The sequence below is a fragment of the Ambystoma mexicanum genome, chromosome 14 (assembly GCF_040938575.1).
Source record: "Ambystoma mexicanum isolate Mex_15411 chromosome 14, UKY_AmexF1_1, whole genome shotgun sequence".
Taxonomy (NCBI): domain Eukaryota; kingdom Metazoa; phylum Chordata; class Amphibia; order Caudata; family Ambystomatidae; genus Ambystoma; species Ambystoma mexicanum.
The window spans coordinates 183,485,942-183,509,253 of NC_090940.1; the positions used below are offsets into that span (position 1 = coordinate 183,485,942).

Genomic DNA, 23,312 nt, shown 5'->3' on the forward strand with positions numbered 1-23,312 from the left:
ACAGATACATTATGGTACATGTATGCTGTCCAAAAGGCTGAGGGCAGGGGGAGGCATACTTAATACATTTGTTTGCAGCAAGCTACTAAGAGCTGCAGAGGACCTGATTGCATTCACCTGTTCCAAGCTAGTTTAATTAGAAACCACTACTGTGGGCTACTGAAGCCAGGGCTGGGATTAATTGAACACAGCTGCCTGAGACTGCAATCAGCTCCACTCTGTTGGCCTGCTGGCTGGGAGGGCCTTTATAAGCTCACTTTGAACAGAAGCAGCAGTTGTCAGTCATCTGCTTCCACTGGGAGTTCGTGCTTGTGCTCCTGTTACCAGTTTTTGACCTTTCCTGAAAATCCTCATTTTGGCTTTTGAATCCTGTTGCTGCTTCCAGCACCCTCTCCAGTCTGCTTTTGCTTTCTGCCCTACTTCTCTGGGTTCCCTGCCTGGCAGCCCTGCCACTCTCCTCTGCCCTCTGCCCTGCTCCTCTGGGCCGCCTGCCTGGCAGCCGCGCCACTCTCCTCTGCCTTCTGCCCTGCTCCTCTGGGCTCCCTGTCTTGCAGCCTGCCTGTTTTTCAAACTTTCCTTGAATTCTAGCTTTTGACTTCTGATACCTTTTGAGACATTCAGTTCTTAACTGATATATTTTCTGACTTTCTGTAAACACCCTGTTTTCTGTAAGCATTTCTGCTTCACAGACTTGTCCTGTTTCTGCCTTGCGCATTGCTTTTCTCCCTTTCTTTCTGCAAACCCAACCTTTTGAAGTTTTCCTTTTTGTTCCTTGCTCGCGATATTTACCGACTTCAGTCCGTAGTTCTAGTGCCTGTTCTTAAGTACTCTCTGAGTTTCCTAAATCCCTCGTATTCGCTCTGTTGGCAGTGACCTATCTTGCCTTAGTCCTATGCCTTGTGTATACTGATATTCGTGTCTATGCTTTGTACTTTGTTTCTCTATCCAGTCCTGTACCTGGTTATTTCTTTCAACGCTGCTTTCCACCTGTATTACATCTTGGTCCGCTGTTGTGCCTTCGCTTTGAATCCGTCTACAGTGTGACCCCTGGGTTGGTCTCTGTTCAGATTAGATAAGGGAAAGACTTCTGTTGCCTTCCCCTAGTCGGTTGAAGTCGTACCTGCCTCAGTATATGGTCTCCAGTTTTACCCTTGCACCAAGTACAACAGTTTCTTCGGCATGCCTAACTCATGATGCTGCAGTATGACCATTGTTAAGAGTAATCTGCTGGTACCGATCCCAAGGTCTTTCCTTATTCACTGGAGACCCCTTATCATATTCCAGTACACCCTTAATTCTGATCAATCTGTGTTGCCCAGTGTATTTGCTTGCTTTGCTTTCTCTCTGTCTCTTTGTTTACAGCCAGCTTCTGCCCCTGCAGTTCCTGTGGATACCTGTTTCAACTCAGATCATCTTGGGATGTAACCTGTTTCTGTTATATGCTAGCATTGCCTCCGGAATCTCCCCTAATCTACAGTGCATACTGTGAGATATAGCCTTTGCCCTGTGCTCCCCGGCCAGACATCTGACACAAAGCAGAAATGTGTTTATATGTGTTTGCAATTTATTGGTAACCCCACATTCTAGAATGTTGTTTCATGTCCTCATTGATCATCATGTGTCAGAAAATATTATGTAGTTTAGTTAAACAGGGTGGCCCCCTCCTGCGGAGATGACCTGACCTTCACTCCGCCCAGATGAGCCTGGCCGACCAACGTGTCACACGAAGCAGCAGATCTGAACCAGCCTATCCCGTGGAGCTGGCCCTTATGTCACTATGATGTAATTGTATTTTCCACCAATCCTGATGTAACCCTATGCCCCTATAGGGAGACGTCAATAATGACGTTTCCAGTCCATATAATGTATGATTTTTGTAATGTTTGCCAGAGCGCTCTCCAGGCAGCAGAGGTCCCTGGATGCTGAATTACATAAACCTTTATTTCACTAACAACCAATCTCTTGGTCTCATTCCCTACTGGGCTGCGTCCTCATTATTTATCTACTATTGCATGTTGGGAAGTGAGCACCATCCCATCTCTCATAAATGTAACATCCTATGCTGCCTGCCACAAGAGTCTGAAAACCAAGCTATTAAACTAAACATGAGCCTCAGATACACACCACAAGCTTCAACTTGTTCCACTGTAACCACAGAATCATTAAGTTGACAGCTCTCCTCTCTGCGTCTCTTGCAAATAGTATTTCAAATCTGTAATTTTGCATTCTTATGTGTTTTTTCCTGTCTACTGTCACGCTCATGTAACTAAGCAAGCCCTAATGCAACGTCGCCACGATGCCCCAGGGCCGCCTTGTGCGCTTTACAAATGTAAACAAATAAATAAAAATAAATACAGGCCTATCTCGCTCCTCAATGTGGATGCCAAGCTTTTTGCACGGGTATTGGCAACAAGGTTGGAAAGATACCTCCTGAAGATGATCCTCCCCAATCAGATGGGTTTTATCAGGAATAAGGCAGGGGGGCAGACAACCTCAGCTAAACCATCCAGGTGCTGCACTCACCTAGGGTCAAGGAACAAGGAACATTGATATTATCTTTACACGTCGAAAAGGCCTTTGACCGTGTTAGCTGGTCGTTCCTGCGGGGGGGTTTTGGAGTTGGTAGGAATAGAAGAGAAATGGGCGAACTGGGGTTCGGCCGTATATTCTATGCCCAGGGCAAAAATAGTAGTAAATGGGGCAGAATCACAACCGTTCGTGTTCGGAAGAGGCACTCGGCAGGGCTGACGCTTGTCGCCTCCCCTATATGTACTGGTAATGAAACCATAGGTGATAGAGGTTAGGGCGGATAGCCAGATCCATGGGGTCTGGGTGGGTGGGATGGAATATAAACAGTCTTTAGGCGGATGATGCCCTCCTATACATAACACACCCCCAGGTGTTCCTCCCAAAACTATTAGACAGGCTGGAGGTCTATGGGCAACTATCCGGTTTCACAGAGAACCTCAATAAATCAATGGCCCACCTGGTGGGATCTGAGAGGGACCAGATTGGAGAGTACACAAAGGGAGTGAGGTTTAATGTTAGAAGCGATGGGTTTCAGTACCTAGGGGTGAAGATCCCGAGGGACCTTGGTAATCTGTTCAGTAAAAACTCCCCCCCCATGGGATAAAGTTAAAACAGATCTCGACTGATGGTCCAGTCTTAACCTGTCGTGGATGGCTAAACTTAATTATATGAAGATGGTAGTCCGCCCGAAATTCCTCTTCCTGTTCCAAATGTGGTGCTGTTTCCCCTGGCTTTCTTAGAGACGGTCAAATGCAGACTCCTGAAGTTCTTGTGGGCAGGGAAAAGGCTCAGGATAGCATATCAATGACGAGGGAGGGGTCGGGCTTCCGGACTTGAAGACCTACCATAAGGTGGGCTAGCTACAGATACTCATTGACCAATTAGAGACGCAATCTGAAAAGCAATGGGTGGCCATATACAATTCGATTCTCAGCACGGTCTCCCTGGGTGAATGGCTGTGGGTGCCCCAGAAGAAGATTTTCCAAGTAGAGTGTTGCAGCATCCCCTGCTAGAAGTGATGTGGTCAATTTGAAAGGAGGGAAGTAGTATGAGATGGTTCACAATGTGGCCCTCCCCACTGAGCTGCATCTGGGCCCCCCATTAAGGAATCTGATAGCGGAACCCCTGCAATTTCAGAAATGGTATGAGGCGGGCCTCAGTAGAGCGGGTCAGATGTGGGAGAATGGGGAGTTCCTACCTATGGAGGCACTGGAGAACTGTCTCCAGATAGGTCGACTCTCCCCATTCGCTATTTGCAGTTGAAGGGTGCTCTTCACGACATAAGATGGGTGAACAATTTGCAGAAGGACCTCACGACTTTATAATTATTACTTTTACAGGGCAGAGACACAAAGGGTTGTTTAGTGAGCCCCTCTAAAGCATTTAGGATGGACCCCCTAGAGGGCCCAGTGACCAGGGGACGATGGGCCAGGGATTTTCAGCAGGAGGTACCTGATGATTTATGGTTGACTATGTGCAAAAGCATCACACACTCCAGATCCTCCCTCCAATATAGAATGCAGGCGATTTAAAATCCTTCATCAGTGGCACCACCTGCCCACCCTCTTGGCTAAATTGTACCCAGGTGTAGACTCACAGTGTTAGAGATGCAACACCGCGGTGCATATTACTACCACATAAAACCATCCTTATAAGTAAATAACAATCAGAATAAAAAGCAATAGCACATTTGAAGCAAAAAATGTATCCAAATCATTAACATCTAACAATGGCTTTCCAAATAACTGATGAGAAAGAAAAAAAAAACATGGGACGTGACTAGACTTAAAATACAAACACCCACCCTACCAGACGACATCAAGTACATTCTCATACACTCTGTCTAATCTTCAGTCATAAAATGCATTAAAAGGCCCCCTGTTCCACATAGACATCTTCTCTATGCTGATAAAGTTTAAAAAGGTGCAGTATTTTAATGACTTAATGGATCCAACTAGATCTCCTGTCTATTATCAAGGCAAACATATCACATAAAACAATGTTGCTCAAATTAACCTTGACTTAAGTACAAATGAAGAGCCATAAGGTTATAGGCCTACATTTTAATTGGTTGACTAGTGGTGTAAGAACAGTTTCAAGACAACGTGGTTTGGCAGCTGTTGCCGGGGAGACACCCAACAATAAGCACAGAAATGTATGCTCAATCACTGGAATTTCTGATGAAGCTGTAAACCCCCAAATGACAGTACTATATGCCTTAACGAAGGGAACAACTGCACACATACCAGAAGTGACATAGAAGCTCAGAATCTCAGCATTGGATTGGTTGAGTAGTTTCATTGTTTTTACATGTATTCCCACCATTTGTTCTTTTTCAGAAACCTTATGCCTAGATAATCAATGGTCTCACCCATCATAGTTTTGTACTGCCCAGTATGATATGATATGGCATTTATAACCCGCCTGTAAACAAGTGTTTCTAGTCGCCACAAGACAAGGGAGGGAAGGCATGGGGAGGACAAGATAAATGATCCTACTAGGCCTTGTGTCATTCGGATCTTGCAAGTGTGACAATAGAAGTGCACCGAGAAGGTGAGCGGGAAGTGCAAAGGAAAGGAAAGGGGAAGTGCGATCAGGGCAGCATGGCTATGAGTGAGTGCAGCCAGGGCATAAAAGCTCTGGGTAAGTGCAGGAAGGCAGGCGGTGTATAGAGGTTACATTTACAGCCCCTAAGTGTGAGCTAGGCTAGGAGGCAAAGGAAGACTGGTCGTGGAGGATCCTGGTACCCAGTGAGAGGCTGAGGGAACCAAGCAACCAGTCAGCGTAGCAGACATTTTATTTAGCAAGGCAGTGAGAGAGAGAAAGCAGAGTAGGCAAGTAGGGTCTTAAGCTGCTTCTGGAACTTCATGTGCTCTGGTGAAAAGTCTGAGGGTGGCAGGGAGGCCGTTGTAGAGTGAGGGCACCTGCAGAGGAGAGAGATCTACCCCCCCACTTTCTACCTGGAGAAGTGTGTCACGCTCAGAGAGTTAGTGGTAGCTGAGCAAAGGGCTCTAGAAGCGAGGTATTTCGGAAGAGCGAGTTGGTGTAGTGTGAGCCCCGGCCCCAGAAAGCCCTATGGTCGATGCAGAGGGTCTTGAGCTTGATCCTTGCCGTGACCGGGAGCTAGTGGGCATAGAAAGGATTAGCCTGTGTATTCCTATTGTGCACCACAAGGAACTATTCACTTTCATTCGTTTTGATTCCATAAAATCAAGATAGGAGTTGACTGAAGTTTGGAGGGCTTTGGGTGTTCTGCCTAATATAGGTCTTCATCATCCATATATGCTAACCGTGGGGTTTTAAGCCCCAGGAAAGTGGGAACATCAGCAAAGCAGACTTGAAGATGTTCTTCCAGGGTATCAATGTACAGATTGAATAATAGAGGAGCCACAAGTCAATCCTTGTTACTATTTCACTCTGCTATTCTCCTAAGCAGAGGTCAAACTGGATCCAAGGTTACAAATTGTTCAATGTAACAAAAGAATTGCAAAGTAAACTAATGTTTACAACATTCTGCTTTCAGCTTTTGCTGGGTACACGGAATGCGAAAATTAGCACAGTCCAAAACAAATCTGATGGGTGACGTGTTGCTGCGTTTGCTTGGTGATTGCAATATGGTTTAGCATGATTTACTTTAAACCAATAATTTAACTCTACTGACTACACATGGTAGCTGGCAGGCAAGGCAGAGAGCGCTTTCGGGTGAACTAGATAAACCCTTCAGCCCACAAGTTTGACTTGTCTCAAACTTGTTCATCTTGACTTGTTCATCTTGACTTGTCTCCTTCAAAAGATCTGAACTTTACATATATAATAGTGAATATACCAGCCTCTAATAATTATGCAATGTACAGGCCCATTTATGCGGGCATGGATCAGATAACGTTCTATAAATGTAGGGCTGGATTAAAAAGGCTTTTGCAAGTGCATATTGATTTGGATTTGCAAAAAAGACACATAATGTGATCCTTCCAGAGTCTTTGGATGGAGTTGGGGAGACATGCCTGCAGACTTTATTTTGTTGCATTTTCTGATTTCAATTTCCCCCCAGAGAAGGTCACTTGATTTCTAAGCATGCCTCATATTTAATGCATAGGATTTTAAAATTCATCCTGGCTGGGAGAAGCAGCCAGTTACAATCCTTTAGAATGGCGGTAACATGGTCACGTGTGCGGGTGTTTGACTTGGTGAATTGACCACGGAAATGTCAGAAGTTAGAAACAGGGCAACTAGAATAAGGGTCCAGGTCACCACAAACATCCCTCAAGGTCTGGTTTACACTGCAAACAGTCACCAGGGTCCAGGACACACCAAAAATAGCCCCCATCATCTAAGTCGTGACAGAACCAGTTCTCCGGGTCCATGTCAAACCACAGCCAGCCCATAGGATCCAGGATTTTGAATTACCGAGGATTCCCAGTCTGACGGTGGGGAATATTCACGTATTCCCGGCTTGGACGCGTGTTGCGAAGCAACAACAACTCGGGAACTACAGTTCCCAGAAACCTTAACGATGCATTTAGGGAAATGTCAGGCGCTTCAGCGCTGGTGCTTCTGCGTCAAGCCAGTCTACACCAGTCTACAGCGAACACTGACTATTGGCATAAACACGCTGCCCAGCGTTAAGCAACCCGCAGGACATCTACACAGGTATGGGTTTCCAAAAAATATGTCAACTGTTAGCCCAGACAAAGCACATACAAAATCAGCAACTTTCCCAATCCTACATAAATGCCATAAATGACCTTTTTTTAAATTTTATTTATTTATTTGACTTATATTCATGTAAAGCCTTTTTAACTCAGCCACACTTTACAACAGAACGTATGCTGCCAAAGATCTCAGTTGAGGCAGCCAATACCGAATCATTGAAACTAAAACCAGATACCTCAAAGGAGAATACATTAAAGCAAATAAACACAGAAAATTCCACAAATTTCCCACTGGGCCAATCACACAAGAGTGCGACTTGAGTTGCCAAGGCAACTCGGTCCAGGGTGCCTAAATCCCCCTCCCACACATCCTGTAGACCCAGACTGAGTGGGACCACTTTTGGAGGCTTCTGTGCAGAAGCCCGCCAAAAGTGGAACAAAGGGCTCGACTTGGGTTTGGAGTTACAGAGGCGAACACAAACATCATTTTAAAACCGAGTCCTGGCAAAAAGACCCAACCGGGGAATAAATATTAAATAAATAACCCAGCGGTATCTTTAACATTGCACCAAAAAGTGGTCCGTTTAAAATGAATGGGAAAATCCCATAGTAAATATTCTTAAGGAATATTTTGCGTGGTAACCACTGCCACCAGCCAGAAACTCGACAAGGGGGGACTGCACAGTGCCCCCTTGAAAACAGACCCAGGGGTAATCTAATTAACCCCTTCCAGTACTTCTGCAATATGATGGTGTGTACTGGTTCTGTTCACAAATTTGGACTAATAAAGCCAATGGTGACTTTACATGCCCTGGGAGTCAGTAGTCAGTCCCAGGTTATGGAGTCTATGTTTGGGGGTCACTATGACACCCCTGTGTTACTGCACTCAGGGTGCAGTGTAACACACATCTCAAAAACACATGAAGCCCTATGGAGTAAAAGACCCCATAGCCCATAAAACACATACAAAGTCAAAGGACATTCTCAAATCATGCCTAAGAGTGGGAGAAAAAGAGTCTCACTCTTAGCAGGAGAAAAAAATAAACCCCAAAAATCCAGCAAAGCTGCTGGGGGACTCACTAGGTTTGGGAAATTAGCCTTAACAGAGAATTCTCCCTAACACTCGATCTCCAGTCGGAAATGCTAGCTATCCTGGACAAAGGCAAGTCAGGCCTACTAATTCTCCTGTACCTCTCGGCAGCTTTCGATTTGCTGGATCATCGGAAGCTCTGAGAGACCCTGGAATCATCAGGTAATTGCTCCCAGGGGGCTATTGACTGGGCATCGTCCTTTCTCCAAGACAGACATTCTAAGATCACATGGGGCGAGTACGCCTCATCAACAAGACCAGTAGATTGTGTCTTCCGACAAGGGGCAAGTTTTTCCCTGCTGCTTTGCAATCTGTACTTGCGTTGCTTATGTACCATGCTAACTCAACTAGGCATATTTTTTACCAACTTCGCCGACGATACCCAGTTGGTCCTTGAGCTTTGCGGAAATTACAGCCAAGACAGCGAAAAGTTGACAACCACATATAACATCATTGAAACATGGATGAAGGCAAATTGGATGTGCCTTAACGGAACCAAAACAGAGCTCATGATTTCGGCTCCACTAGTGCCAGAAAAAACTTGACACAGCCTACTCCTCATTCAAAATCAAAGAGATGACAATCAAAGTCACTGAAAAAGTAAAGACCCTTGGCATTTACTTACAGGCATCACTGGGGGCAGAGGCCCAAGTTGCCTATCTCAAAAGAAATTGCCAGTACCACCAAAGACTTCTCAGAAACATCAGACCTCTGCTCAATAAAAAAAAACAGCACAACAATAGCTAGGGCCACTATACTCTCCTGACTCGACTACAGCAACTCTCTCCTACTAGGAGCCAGCAACAAGTGCATAAAACAGTGCCAGATAATTCAAAATAATGCCATAAGAATTATAACTGGCAAAACTAAAAGAGAACACATCACAGGCGACAGGAGGGACCTTCACTGGCTGGCCATAGAAGACCAGATTATATTTAAATCCTTGACATTAGTCCACCGCTGTCTATACGGAAAGGCCCCAGAATACCTTAAGAAGCAATTCACCCGGTATGCGCCTAAACACAACCTGAGATTAAGAGACAAAGGACACTTACGTGTCAATCCAGCAAAAAGAACAAATGGTCGAGGCAGGTCCTTTTCTTCTACGGCTATCACCAACTGGAACGAGCTGCCCATGAACTTAAGAACTGAAACAAACTATGTTTCAGGAAGAACTTAAAGACCCAGATCTTTAAATAAAAAAAAGAACAATACATAAAAGCATAGGTACCGAAATCTAACCTTCACTCGCTGTTGTACTGTCACAAAGTCCTCTGTCTTTTGTAATGCGCTCTGATGCCTGCGGGCTGCAGCGCTCTATAAATACATAAATAAAAAAAAAATATGTGAATCTATGAAATATAACAATGCTGGAGAGGAGAAATACAGTTAGGGGTAAGTAACTAAGACTTCTAACTTGCTTTGGCCCCACAGTGACTGAGGTATAGCTCTCAGAAAGCTGCTTGGTCTTACTCTCTCTGGGTCTGTTTCCATCCTTGTTGAAGTTATGGCTCTCTGCTCTGGTTCTGGTCCACACCAGGGTCTGATATATAACACTGAGCAAGCTCCTTGTACTTTTTCTTTGCCTGGTCCTTACCAGCATCTGATGTTTAGTTCTCAGCAATCTCCTTGGTCTCCCACTGGGCATGGGCCCGACCAATGTTTGAGATATAACCCTCAGCATGCTCTTTGGCCTCACCTAGGACCTGCCTCTGCCAGTGTTGGAGAAAGCTCTCAGCAAACTCCCCCTTTTCCTTCTATCTCTGATTTGACTTCTTGTTTTGCCCAAATGAGGGTCACTCAAAGGGAAATGCAACTGCTCACATTCATGGCAGGTGAGTCTTCCTGATGCAATGATTGTTGCCCTGGACTGTATTCTCATTTCCTAATTTCCTTTATCCTGTGATTGGCTAGTCCACCTTCGTATGCTAACAATTTCTGGTGTTTTGGTTTCTCCTTTCTTATGAGCCAGCGGGCTTATTGGTAGCATTGGTATCTGAATAGTTTTTGTCAAACTGCGGCAGAAGGTTTAGGAAAGCCACGCGCAACTTTGATGTCAGATGGAAGTGGAGCATCGGTTCAGTGGCTCCACCATGTAAAGTTATTCCTTGAAGAGGTTGAGGCCCCTGTGTCAGTCTGTGTGGAGCGGGAGACTGGTAGCCATGATCTTTGTGGTGTTCGAAGAGTCAGCAAAAGGAAGGTGGGCTCTGTCTTGCAGGCAGGTTTACTGAGGTCGGGTTTAGCCGCTGCATATCTCATATGGGCATTTTAAGATATCTCAGGGTTAAAAGCAGAAGTGGGTGATTGTGAAAGGTCTGCTGATTAAGAAGCATATGCACAACAAATCAGAGGGGAGGGGAAACATGATATGGGTGATTGGGAAAAAGGCTGCCTTTGATGGAATAAGCAGAGGCTTTGCTGGATGCTTGGTGGTATCAACCCTTTGGGTCAGTTTATCAGTGTCCTTTGGGCAGGAAAAAGTGATATAGGGAATCCTCCCATTACCTGTACCTACTAGAGCATGGGAAAACAGGCAGACATCAAGGGTTGTCCAATGTGTTGTTATCACAGGACACACACACAAACTGAGGTGGACAGCATGGAGACTGAAAAGGGCACAAACAGACACACACCTTCCTTGGAGTTTCAGGCCAGGCCTTGAGCTAGAGAGCGAGTTGAGAAGGTCACATGGTTATGGTAGATGTTAAAGGAACACTGTTAAAGGTAGCTGTTGTCCTTTTCAACTAACACTCTCTACAGCTATGCCTCTCTGAAATAGAACCTGCCCCGTTTTGACTCTATTGCCGCGGTGGACAACTGTCCCGTCTTTTTTTTGTTGCTGTTTCCTGTGTTTGTGTTTGCCGTTCCTGATGCCTGCAGGCTTCAGCGCCCTACAAATGAAGAAATAAATAAACACCACCAGCACCCTGGGAGGATGACAAATGGGGCCCTGTGTTAGGTAGAAGAGAAAAAGCATCTATGCCATTTGAATTCAAGGGTTTATAGCAGGAACATGTTAGAATAACAAAGAGCCATGGTGGAAGGAAAGGAAGAGGAATTGAGGTTTAATTCAAGAGGGAGAATCAAAGGAGTATAGGGAATAACAGAGATAGAAAAGGTGAATGGACATATATTGCTGGATACTTTGCTACTGGAGGAGCATGATGCAGAAAACACCTTAGCCTAAATCAAGGAGACAGCGGCTTGAGCAAACATTCAGATATGGAAAAGAACAAGACCTGAGGGAAAGGTCACATTAGGGACAGTAATGATTGGAACCCTCAGTGAGACCTGACGAATGATCAGGATGCAAAACGTTACCATTGTAGGCAGACATTCACCCACAATCAAACATGTTTTAATTTCTTTTTTGTTTCAAGTGCTCATTGATTTGTTTTCTGTCTTCTGGGCATGTAAATGTTCCAATATGTTTCCAGTAGACTCAGTGCTACTATAAGTGTACTACTGAATGCCCCCTGCTTTTGATAGATGGGCAGCCATACCCTTTGCCCTGCATCTCCATAGAGGAAAACCAGGCTGTTAGTGAGGTTTAGTTTAAAGTAAACTGCTAACATACATGCCTGAATTAGACTGAAGGAGTTGATACCCTTAGGCCTGGTTGTGGGTTGGTCATGCAACATCACCTCCTCCAAACAGAAAAGCAAGATGGAAGTGCAATACTCATGCCCCAATCAGAAAGACAATGAAATTGACCAATAAGGCAAGCACAATAGAAAACCATAGAAATGTATATGCATGAGATCAGTGACAAAATTCATCTATGGGTTACAAGGTATAAAACAGGGTCACCATGTCACATACAGGAGCAGAGGTGTTGGGGTGAAGAATGGGGTAGAGCAGCAGCTTTTCCTGGAGCGTAATACTTTCTGGTGGGGCCTAACTGCTGGCATGACACTGCCACTGCATGTTATTCATAAAAAAATGTACACGGGATTGAGATGCTATTAGGGCGCTCACTGCAGTCAATACATTGATGTTGCTAAGCAACCAAAAGATCCCCACTCCTGCTGTTTGCCCAGTGTATTCCCCTGTCAGGTTCCTACAGTGTGATATTGAGAGCTGCTGACCATGGGTCACACTGGACTAGAGTTTGATGCCTGAAATTGCAGATCACGTTTTTGAAGCCAAGTTTAAAAGTGCTTGTATTAGTGCTTGTCTGCATGTTTTAAATGTTATGAAAAGTGCGCGTGTGAGAGAGAGAGATGGAGAGAGAGAGAGAGTGGGGGTTGAATGAATGTGTGCTTTTATGCAGGAGAGTGAGCATGAGAGTCACAGTGCCCACATGTATGTTTCGATGCGCGTCTCTGTGAGTGTGACTGTATGTGCAAGTGCATAGGGGCATCCCCTTTGTTTCATGGTGAGCGATATTTCACCAGCATTGTGGAAGTGAAATAAAGTGACATATTGTAGGTGCATCTTCAAGAAAGTAATTTACACTAGGAATGCTGGCATATCTTTTTTATCGTGAATAATTGTGAAAATGATAGCATAATTGGTTTTCGCAGCATCATGGAAGTAATTTACAATTGTAGTGCTTGCATGTGTTGTGGACGCTGTATAATGAATGTGATTTACAGTTTAAATACTGACATATGTTTCAGGGGCAACATCATCAAAGTGATTTACAATATGAATACCGGCATACTTTGTGGCCACAGCAAAGTTATATACAGTGTCAAAACTAGCATATATTATGGGTGCTATATCATGGAATTGATTCACAGTGGCAATGCCACAATACCTTGTGGTTACAGCTTTGTGAAATAGATATACCTTGGCAATGCTGGTATGTATAGCGGGTGCAACATTGTGTACGTCATTTACAGTGCCAATACCAGCATACATTATGGGTGAACGTTTATAAATATGATTTACCCTAGCAATGATGGCATAAAACGTTGTGCCACAGCTCCATGAAAGATTTACTTTAATAAAACCAGCATTTATTGTGGGAGAATTATAATGAAAGTAATTTACTGTGGCATTGCTGGTATTCATTGTGCTTCAGCATCATGAAAGTGATTTACTGTGGCAATGCTGGCATGTATTGTGGGCGGATGCACCATCCTGAACCTGATCATTGTGATATGTTGGGAAGGCTGCTTCTTGAAAGTTATTTTTAGTAGCAATGCTGGCATATATTTGTGGGCACAGCATCATAAAATGCTATTTAACTGTTGGTTACCTGGCATGTATCAGCATTGCTTTTACCCCATTTTTCTCCGACAGAAATTGTGCTTTAATTGCACCATTTCAACTCATTATTTCAAAAAATTATCTTGAGTGCAGAAGCCCCCTCACCCCTAATTTATACTGTGCTGCCTCACTAGGCTCAGTCACGCACACTAATTTCGGAAGCTTTTTAGCGCATGCATTGAAAATATTCATCATCTGCAACAGATTATAATTAATTAGAATGCTTGTGCCCCCTAAGAAGGCAGCCCCCTGCCTCGTCAGCACCAGAAACGGCCTCATCCACTGCTTACATTCATGTTCTCAACCTCATTTAAGTACTGGGTAATGAAAGAGGGGCAGAGTGGTGATGCTAATCTGTGCATATTGCACATTACAAATCGCTACTGAATCAGTACATGTTCTGCACCACAAACACTCATGCATAGATTTGGGTACATACCTCGCTGCGTCAGCTGGTACATGCAAGTCCACTGACAATCGTGTGATAGGTTGCAAAGGACAACATAAATTACGCTCCTGTGGAAGAAAGCATATAATTAATACAAATGTGTATTCATGATACGCGCCATTTTTTCTTCAAAATGTTTATGATGTTTTAACACCTATTTTTGTTCACAAAAGTTCATTAAAGTTGGCACATCGAAAATTCCACCTGATCACACCTGCATATTACTATATGATAAAAGGCCAGATATGTTTGTCCGAAGCCAGCATTCGCCCGCTTCGCCTATTACCACCAATAGAGGGAGCTGTTGCCTTATGCATACAATAATAAGACTTGAAGTTCATCTTCCAGGCGAACAAAATGTGTATTACAACAATGACAACATACAATTAGCTGCAGAAAAGGCCCAAGACAGGGATACCACTTGAACAGCATACTTCAAGTTGCATACGCTAAGAAAATATATACATTTTAAAAAAACATATAAACACAAATTCATTATATTAAGCACTATTTTTCCAACAAAATAAATTACTTTTTTTCCCCATCCAGATGGCTTTCTGTAAATAGAATTAGTTTCAGCATATCACTCTGCCGCAATGTCTCTATTAACACTCAGAAAATGTCTTACTTCACACACTTTGGCCCTTGTACATGGGCTGTTCCACTAGTAAAGATTATATTCTGAAACTGGGATAATAAGACAGAAATATGCGAGAAAAGAATAAAGTTTCTACTAAAGCTTAATTTAAGAAGGCAGTTTCAGTGATCACAAATAGATCAAATAAACACTCACAGTTGATATAATGCACTCAATACAGTTAAAAGAATGATCATGCTTAATCTGCTTTCACAATAGCAGAACAGCTGAATAAAAGGTGCCGAGGCAGAACTTCCATTTACAGTCCATACATCCTCAGAAAATTCACAGGGAAGCTGTGCATTACAATTATAAATGGTACCCCACGACGGGTGTGTCAAGCTTAACACTACTTCTCCTGAGTCTAATACACTACACCACAAAGAAATCCATCTACGCATGTAAAGTAAGGTAGGCAAAATTTGCAACTGTGATGACATGCAAATTGCACATGTATGATGATTCACAAAGGATCCCTTATGAACAAGGCACAATTTGCACCTACTGTATGTTACATGGACCTTATTCATAAAAAAGAGAAAGTTATCATGCGCAAGTCTGAAGAGGGGGTCCCAGGAATGGCCCTTAAGGCCCCTATGTGAATGGCAGCTCGCAGGATGAGGAATGAAAGGTGTAACTCGCTCTTTAGTCTGTCACCGACTACCCCACAGATATGAGAAGCACTACTCACTCAGACAACCATTTAAATCATATCCTGTTGATAATTTCAAGCAGACAGAGGTCTCATCAATAGACCAGGTCAACTGACAATAAGGCCAGATATCGATAATATGATAATATGATAAGTAATTTATAACGCGCCTGTAAACAAGTGTTTCTAGGCGCGACAAGACAAGAGGGCGAAGACAGAGGGAGGACAAAACAAACATCTTACTAGGTCTTGTGTCATTCAGATAGTGCAAGTGCAAACAGCGCAAAGTGTAGGGGGAGGGAGAAGTGCAGGGGAGAGGTAAGGGGGGAGTGCCATCAGGGCAGCAATGCTCTGAGGACGGGCAGGCAGGGAAGTGCGGCTCTGGCAAGGAGGCAGGGGACTGCAGGGTTACAATTACAGCCCCTAAGTGTGCGGTAGACCCAGAAGCAGTGCAGAGGAGACTGGTCGTGGGGGAGCCTGGTACCCAGTGAGGTTCTGGGTGTAGCCAGGCAGCCAGTCAGTGCAGCGGACAGGAAGGTCAACAGGGGAGAGAGAGAGAGAGATAAGGCTGAGGCGAAAAGGAAGCCCTTGAGCTGCTTCTGGAATTTCAGGTGGTCTGGCTCAAGTTTGAGAGGGCCAGGGATGATGTCATTAGTGACATCATGACATAGCTGTGTTAGACATAAAGCAAATGTGCAACCATGCATGAAGCTACACAAACATGCACTAGTGTATTTCTTATAGACATGAAAAACATGAGAACCTTTTATTTCTATGCCAAAGGGGAAACAGCAAGATGCCAAATACACGTGGACCAAGCTTGCACATGCTTTATTGTAATTAACCATTAGAAGCCATAGAGACACATAGGGTGTCTATAGGATGACTGAAGTGAATCAGGAAGGAAATACATGCCTCAGATACATGGAAGGGGAGACATTATCCCTGCAGCACAAGGCTCAGAGCAAGTGTTCACAGCACAGGACAAGGGTGGGTGGAAAGTTCCTGGTTCCCAAAGCAACAAGCGACCTGCAACAATTCAGACTAAAAATCCTAATAATTACAGACAGAAATGCTTCATTTTGCAGTCCTCTCACACGAGACCCAGCAGAGCAGGACAGTGCTCATTTACTCGTGGTGGGAATGGAGCCGTTCCCAGCAAGACGGGGAGTGGAATGATACAAGTGTTGCTCGCCATAACTAATCTGCAGGCACTCTCTCAGGCTAGGTGCTCAACAGTGACAACAATATGGAACATGCAGCCCTCCATGTTCCTTCCCATCACCTTGAAAAGGTACACTGAGCTCTGTGACCAGACAGGTTGCCAGGCACCCGCTTTAGCCTATGCAGAGTCTCTCTTCATGAGATGGTATAAAATATAGCATGGGCCAATGGTCTTCCTGCGACTCTGCAACAGTGTAGTCCGCAACATTTTTTTATGGAGCCACCTGACACGGCTTGCCAATTAGTGTGGTAACCCTTATAGAATACATATATATGTAGCCCAAATGTACCAACAGCAGTATCTCTTAGGTTTTGGGAGGGGAACTGATTCTGTGATGTCACACATATACAAAACCATGTGACACAAGCTCAGAAGCTGAGAATGCTGTAGCATTGCTTTTCCTGTGTAATCCCTGTCTGTTCTTGGATAATAAAGACAGCAGATTTTGCCTTATTGCTGAGTCTTCTGTTCTTGCAGTGGGGAGTCTTTAATGGGCCCAAGTGTCTCAGCTATTTACCTGAAAAAGTACTGTGAGTTCCCCACATGCCAGTCCTTAAAAGCTGGCAGTAGAGGATGGTCGCTACGTCTGAGTGGCAGGCCTGGAGGGCTGTGAAATGACCCACAGAAATCGAGAGACACAAGGCAGGTGCACACCGTGAAGAGGTCCACCAGGAAGCACCTTGGAGAAATTCCATCCACTTTCCATTCGACGCCCAGCAGACTGTAAAGGCAGAGCGGCAGGTTGGGAGAGAGTCGCTGTCCAAGCAACATCAGCGGATCACAGCGTGTAATTATAGACTCAGCTATGTGTCAAAAAGGGGAGGGTTTTCAAAGGCTTCACTTCATGGTTGTGTTGGGATTTTGGTCTAGCGGGGAGTGTTGTTGTTGAATTTTTGTTCTTAGTTAGGGAACATTCAGTCTTGGGGTAATCGGTTTTGGCAGTCGCTTTGAACGATTGACTTAAGGTTATGGATGACAAAAGATATGTAAATATCAGATTTCCTGTGGGTTGAGCGTTGTAGCTTGAGTCATGGATGATGGTATTCCTGTGTATAGGGGTTAGCAGACGAAGCTGACTTGTGTCACGGAAGGTGCTCTCGTGGTTAAGTCTCACAGAGATGTTTTATCTATAAGGCGACGCTATAGGTACAGGATCACATGAATTATTAGTATTCCCTGTTGGTTTGGCAGGGAAGTAGCCTTGTATATGTTATTTATGTTCTTTCAGGTTTAGCATTGTGTTCAGGGACTGTATAGGCAGACAGATTAAAAGGGGCAGGGGATGATGATTTCTTCTTCTTTGTAGAGGTGATGTCACCAACAAGGTTGTTGTGTAGGACTTCAGGTGCACTGGAGGTGCGCAGCTTTAGGTGGATAAAAACTGTAGGTGCGCAGCTTTAGGTGGATAAAAACTACAGTTGAAGTTCGAAGCAGTGGCCACGCCTTTGGGGCGGAGCATGAAAAGTGCATGAGCAGGGTTGTTAGGTGAGCCTTTGGGGCCGAGGGCTGCAGAAGGGCGGTGCGTGGAGCACACCTGTGGAAATGGTTTTAAACCAGAGAGGCTGAGGTTACAGTGGTGATTTAATGGTCTTTAGTGGTACTGGTTACGTGGTATCGAGGTGAAAAACTGAATAAAGTGGAGGTGTTGACATACCGATTTGCAGTCAAGTAAGTATTGACAAATGTATCCAGGTAACACCCCTACAGCATATGTGCAAGTCCCTCCCGCGATAAAAGGACAAAATCTGTAAGTATAGCACGGAATGGATTTGCGGTATAGAAGGAAAATTGGCAAAGCACTGGCCTAAGGAGAGGAGCTTTTCCAAATGTGTGCAGCAACAATTACAGACTTACTTACATACAGCTTACAAGGTTAAGCAAGGGAATGGCCATATTGGAGTTGTGGAAAATGTTTCAGGGCGAGGAAGAGGACATGGCGAGGCGACAATGGATGCTGAGCCAGCGAGAGGTGGGAGGTAAATCACCCTTGGCTCTCCCTCCTCCTCCTCAATGGAGGGTGAAGGAACAGCAGTGGAAAGTCAGGGATTATACCCCACAGGGGAATTAAAAGCAGCAGCAGGATGCACCTCCAGAGTATAGTAAGGATGAGGGGCAAAGAAAGGCAGGACAGGTGACCAAGCGAGTGCAGAATGCTGGCAGAGAATGCGAGGAGCTTAGCGAGATCTAGGCAAGGTTGACGAAGAATGACCTGGAGTAAGAGGGAGTTAATGAGGGGCAAGAGGCAATAGTCCCGAATGAATGGGCAGGCAGACAGATATTGCTTAAACTGGATGGGAAGAGCGCATGAGATTTAATGTGCGTGTGCAGAGAAATCACGGGTAACAAAGACGCGGAAGAAGTAGAAAGATGGGAGAGAGAACAAAGGGAAGAGAGAGTAAGGGCACATAGAGAGAAAGGAAGAGCAAATGAAAGGGAAAAGAGAAGACAGAGAGAGCTTGTGCCCATAAGCCTCTGGTCCCTCGGTGGATGGTATAAATATACAAAGTAAATGTTGAGGATATAGCCAAAAGGAAGCGCAAATGAACAAGAACAAAAGTAAGTTGGAAGTTGGACTCCTCAGGGAACGGTGGGGCAGTGAAGACGAGGGACACTCTTTGAGGGTGGCAGAAATCAAGATGGATTTAGCACATTTAAATGATGGCGAGGACAAGGAGACACAAGGGAGGAGTGAACCAGAAAGAAGCGGGATAAATAGCAGGGCTACCGCATGGGTGGATAGAAAGGAAACCGAGTACTCAATGAGAGGGGAACGCAGAACTATCAGCCAAGCAGGAGGAAAGCAGCAGGGAGATGTAATATTAAAGAGGCTTGGAGTTGAAGAGGACAGTGACAATGCTGACGGGACCACTGGGTCAGACAACGATTCATTGGGGAGTGAGGATGACGTAGAGGAGAGAGCCTCTCATCGCTCCAGAGATGTAAATCCAGATAGAGACACAGTGTGGGGAGACGATAGAGACATGGACAGACAAAGGGAAGTTAGGGGGGAATGGCTGCGATGTTCTAAGGGTATATCACGCAGGCAATATTACCCCACATGCGCAGAAGCCTAGCGCCCTGTCGAGGTGGAAGAAAGGAGAAATGGGAAGAAGTATGGGAAGAAGTATGGTGCAGGGGACACAATAGGGAGAATCTCTGTTTTGCTGGCCTTGAGGCAGAGGCATTCCGTTTCGAAAGATGGAAATGCAGGTGAAAGAGGAGTAGCGCAGACCACTGCTCTCACACTTCGAAGAAAATGCATGAAAGGTTCAGAAAGGAGCATCTCCTATATTGGGCCTGCCCATGTGCCTAGTCCAAACAGGTGCAGTGGACGTCTTTGGTTTTTGCTGGATTTCAAAGTGCATTCCATTGATGAGCTTGACATATGAATTGACATGCGCAGAAACACTGTCCTATTTGCACAAAAGTGCAAAGGGAATGAGCAATGGCATCTGAATGTGCACACCCGAGATGCACACATTCAATTGCCCTTTGTGGATTGGGGCGCACCTTTCCTTTGGTCAAAATAGATGTGCTAGCCCCAAAAAGTTTTGATTGTCTGCCCTATTTAGTTTACAATGGTGCAAAGACATGAACACATCCATGTTGGGCAATTCGTGCTGCTTGAGTAATGTACGCCTAAGAGAATAGTGGCTAATGTGGAAGGTGGGATCTGCAGGGTAAGCTCCAGATCTGGCCAGGTCTTTAAGTGCATAATGTTTTGTACCACGGTAAATAAAAACATGTGAGCAAACTTATGTTGTGCTGCCCTTGCTCTACTTTCACATTTCTGTGATTCTGTCCATCCTTGCCTTGGGATTCGAGCCCTTTGGATTTCTCGCATGTTCTCTCTATAAGGGCCTTTATGAAGAACATATGGACAACCACCGACCGTAGCGCCTCAGGCCGAGGTGTTTTCCCAAGTATTTGAATCCCTCTCTATGTGTGATGGGAATGTGGCTCAAAGAACTAAAGCATCCACTACTCACACCAGTGTTTTACCTCATGGTCACAGGTTCCAAACCAGGCAGGTCCATTCAACCCTTCATCCTTCCGAAGTCAGTAAAATGAATACCATTAAGTTGGGTAAAAATAAACATGCCTTATGAGCGCCAAGAGGCCCCATGCAGGTGAAGTGTGCTTTAAAAATACGCCTGTTGCGTTATAGTGCAACATGCTTTGTCTTGGTTTTATTCTTACTGAACACACGTGTACTTGGTATTGAAGCACAACCTCTTCAATGCACAAGCACTGAATGTGACATGGCAGGCCCACTCCAACTTCTAGCAGATTGGCCTAAACATCACATTCTAATTGCAAAAAAAAGGAATGTTTATAAGAAGCAAAGAATCCAATGATGCTCAGGGGTCCATTGGATTTATTTTTTTAACAAATCAAGGAACATACATGGAACAATATACATAAATGTAAACTTACAAATACACCTTCGGCGCTGCACCTAAAACCAAAATAAATTAAAACAAAAAGGTTATGTTGTGAAATATTGTCCACGAAGAGCATTACTTTAAAATATTAAAAAGTAAATTACTAAAACGTATGTTGACCAGACCTCACATACATGCAGTGTACATGAAGCAATATGTACAGTAGCAGGCACATAGTAGCTTCTTGCGCCACTATAAATACCACTGGCAGCTGAGACCACATGGTGCAACTTTGAAAAGTCTCTACTTGAAATGATTGTAGTCCTATTTCTGCTTCCGTTGCTTACCTCTAGAAACATATCTTTTCCAAAGGCAGCATTGCCCTGCTGTTCACTGAACAGTACAAAAAGTGTTTTTCCGGCAATTAATTGGGGTACTGTGGGGCACACTGGATTGGTGGATCTCTTTGAACCGGGAACAATATTCATGCTGTAATCATTTCACTTTATATCATTAATGTCCATTTTTTTATCTGTCAGCATTGACTCTGTTTGTGAAGTGTATCTTTGTACTGATTTACACCAGCTAGCGCAGTTTGTGCTCACCTGGACCCCGAACATTTTGCAGGTTCGGATTGTGTTAAAGTTTCTAAATCTGTCAATGCTCTGAAAATACTATGAGCCAATCACAGAGAAGAACTGTGGCACCTTGTCATTCATGACTTCAAATGACACAATTATGTGAGGGTAGGATCCACTCTTTTCAGGGGAAGTTCTCATGTGTTAAAAGCTTCATAATAAAGTGAAAACGTATTAGCAGGACAATCACTACAACAGAGGACACTTATGCCATCATATGCCCGACACACAATCCTCTCTTCTATTTCTATTCTTCTTGGCCTTTGTGTAGCTTTTGACACTGTCAACCATCTACTTCTTCTTTCTACTCCTCCATTGTTTTTTTCTGTGTCTGTTCTTAGGTGGGTTCACTCATATATTTCTAATCGTTCTTACTCGCTGGGCCAAACCTCTCCTCCCTGTACCCCTCTTTATGGGGTCCATCAAGGGTCTATCATTGCTCGTCATTCTCCATTTACACAATCCCACTCGCTACGCTTATCTCATATGCTCAGCTCTCTTTTCATCTCTAAATCGTTTTCTCTTTCTCCTCTTTTTCGGACACATCCCACTCTACTGTGTCTAACTGCTTGCCTGCGGTTCAAGCCTAGATATCGTCCCATTTTCAATACCTCTATTCCTGAATATCTGAGGTCCTTTTCTTTCCTGCTACTTTGATTCTTCCCCCTTTTCCTCCTGCCTCGCTTTCTTTTCCCCCTCCTGCCTCTCTTGTTCCCCCTTTCAGCTTGCAGCCTAGGTGTCATCTTTGCCCCTCTTTCTTTTTCCAGCTGTATTTCTTCCACTGCTCGCTCTTGCCGCTGTGCTCTTTTTAATGTTTGCAGTGCCCGTCCTTGTCTTTCTTTTCATGCCTCTACGATGCTTCTTTCCTGCCTGGTCTTCTCTCACATCGACTATTGCTTTGCCCTTTTCTTGCTCTTCCTGCCTCTCCTCTCGCCCCTCTTCGCTCTGTATGTAATTAATCCATTCATGTTCTCTTCTCTCTCCCTCCTTGTTACTCTATTTCATCCTCTTTGCTTTCTAAATCCTGCCTTCCCTTTGAGTCTTGTCTCCTTTCTATTGTTCACTATTGTGTCCATGGCCTTGCTCCCCTCTATTTTTCCTCACTAATCGCTCACTGCTCCCCCACCCGTGTCTTGTGCTCTCAGAACCACCTCCTACTTTCTGTCCTCAAGCCGCCCTGCGCATCGTCCCGTTTCCACTCCTTCGCCTTGCTTGCCCCCAACTCTCCACCTCTGTCTGTTCAAACTCTTCTCTGCATATCTTTCAAACCAATCTAAAAACACATCTCTTACTTGCTCTCACAAATAACTGATTATACTGTTTGACTGTTCATATGTTTGGAATGTATTACTCATTTTGATTGTACTGTTTTTTTAAAATATATATTCTTCTGTTCAACTCTTTGGCGGAGGCGCTATACAAATAAATAAAAAGTATGAAATAAAATAACATTAACTATTATCTGGAGTGGTTGCACGCTTTTTTGTCAATATTATGCTGAGTTTCTCTGTGCTGCTGTCAGCCTCTTCATGATTGTGCTGGAGAATCTGGCAGAGAGTACCCAACTGCATCCTCCTCCATGGCCAAAGCTTAGTTTAGGAGATTCCCAAGATTGCCCCCCTGGATTGCTTACACACACAGAAATCCCACTGGAGCAGGGGTTTCTACTGGAGCTGGGGTTTCCGTGCCTTTTTCTGCATCAGGCAAATAATCTGAATTGATCAGCAATGGGGCCCAAATCAATGGTTTATGGTAAATGGAGTTTTGGAAATGATCTTGAATTCCCTGTAATACTTTTAATACTCACTAAGTATTCATATTTCACTTAGTTATATTTTG

At 44.3% G+C, this 23,312-nt stretch overlaps 1 protein-coding gene across 1 annotated transcript in view; it reads right to left on the bottom strand.

Annotated features, from left to right (window-relative positions):
* LOC138527268 (galectin-1-like) overlaps positions 1–23,312 on the bottom strand; it is an 80,353-nt gene that overhangs the window by 50,441 nt on the left and 6,600 nt on the right. Inside the window, exons 3-4 of the mRNA XM_069638363.1 lie at positions 20,888–20,909; positions 13,928–14,004 (exon numbers count right to left, since the gene is read on the bottom strand). Of these exons, the coding sequence (XP_069494464.1) occupies positions 13,928–14,004; positions 20,888–20,909 (99 nt within the window). The remainder of the gene's footprint in view (positions 1–13,927; positions 14,005–20,887; positions 20,910–23,312) is intronic.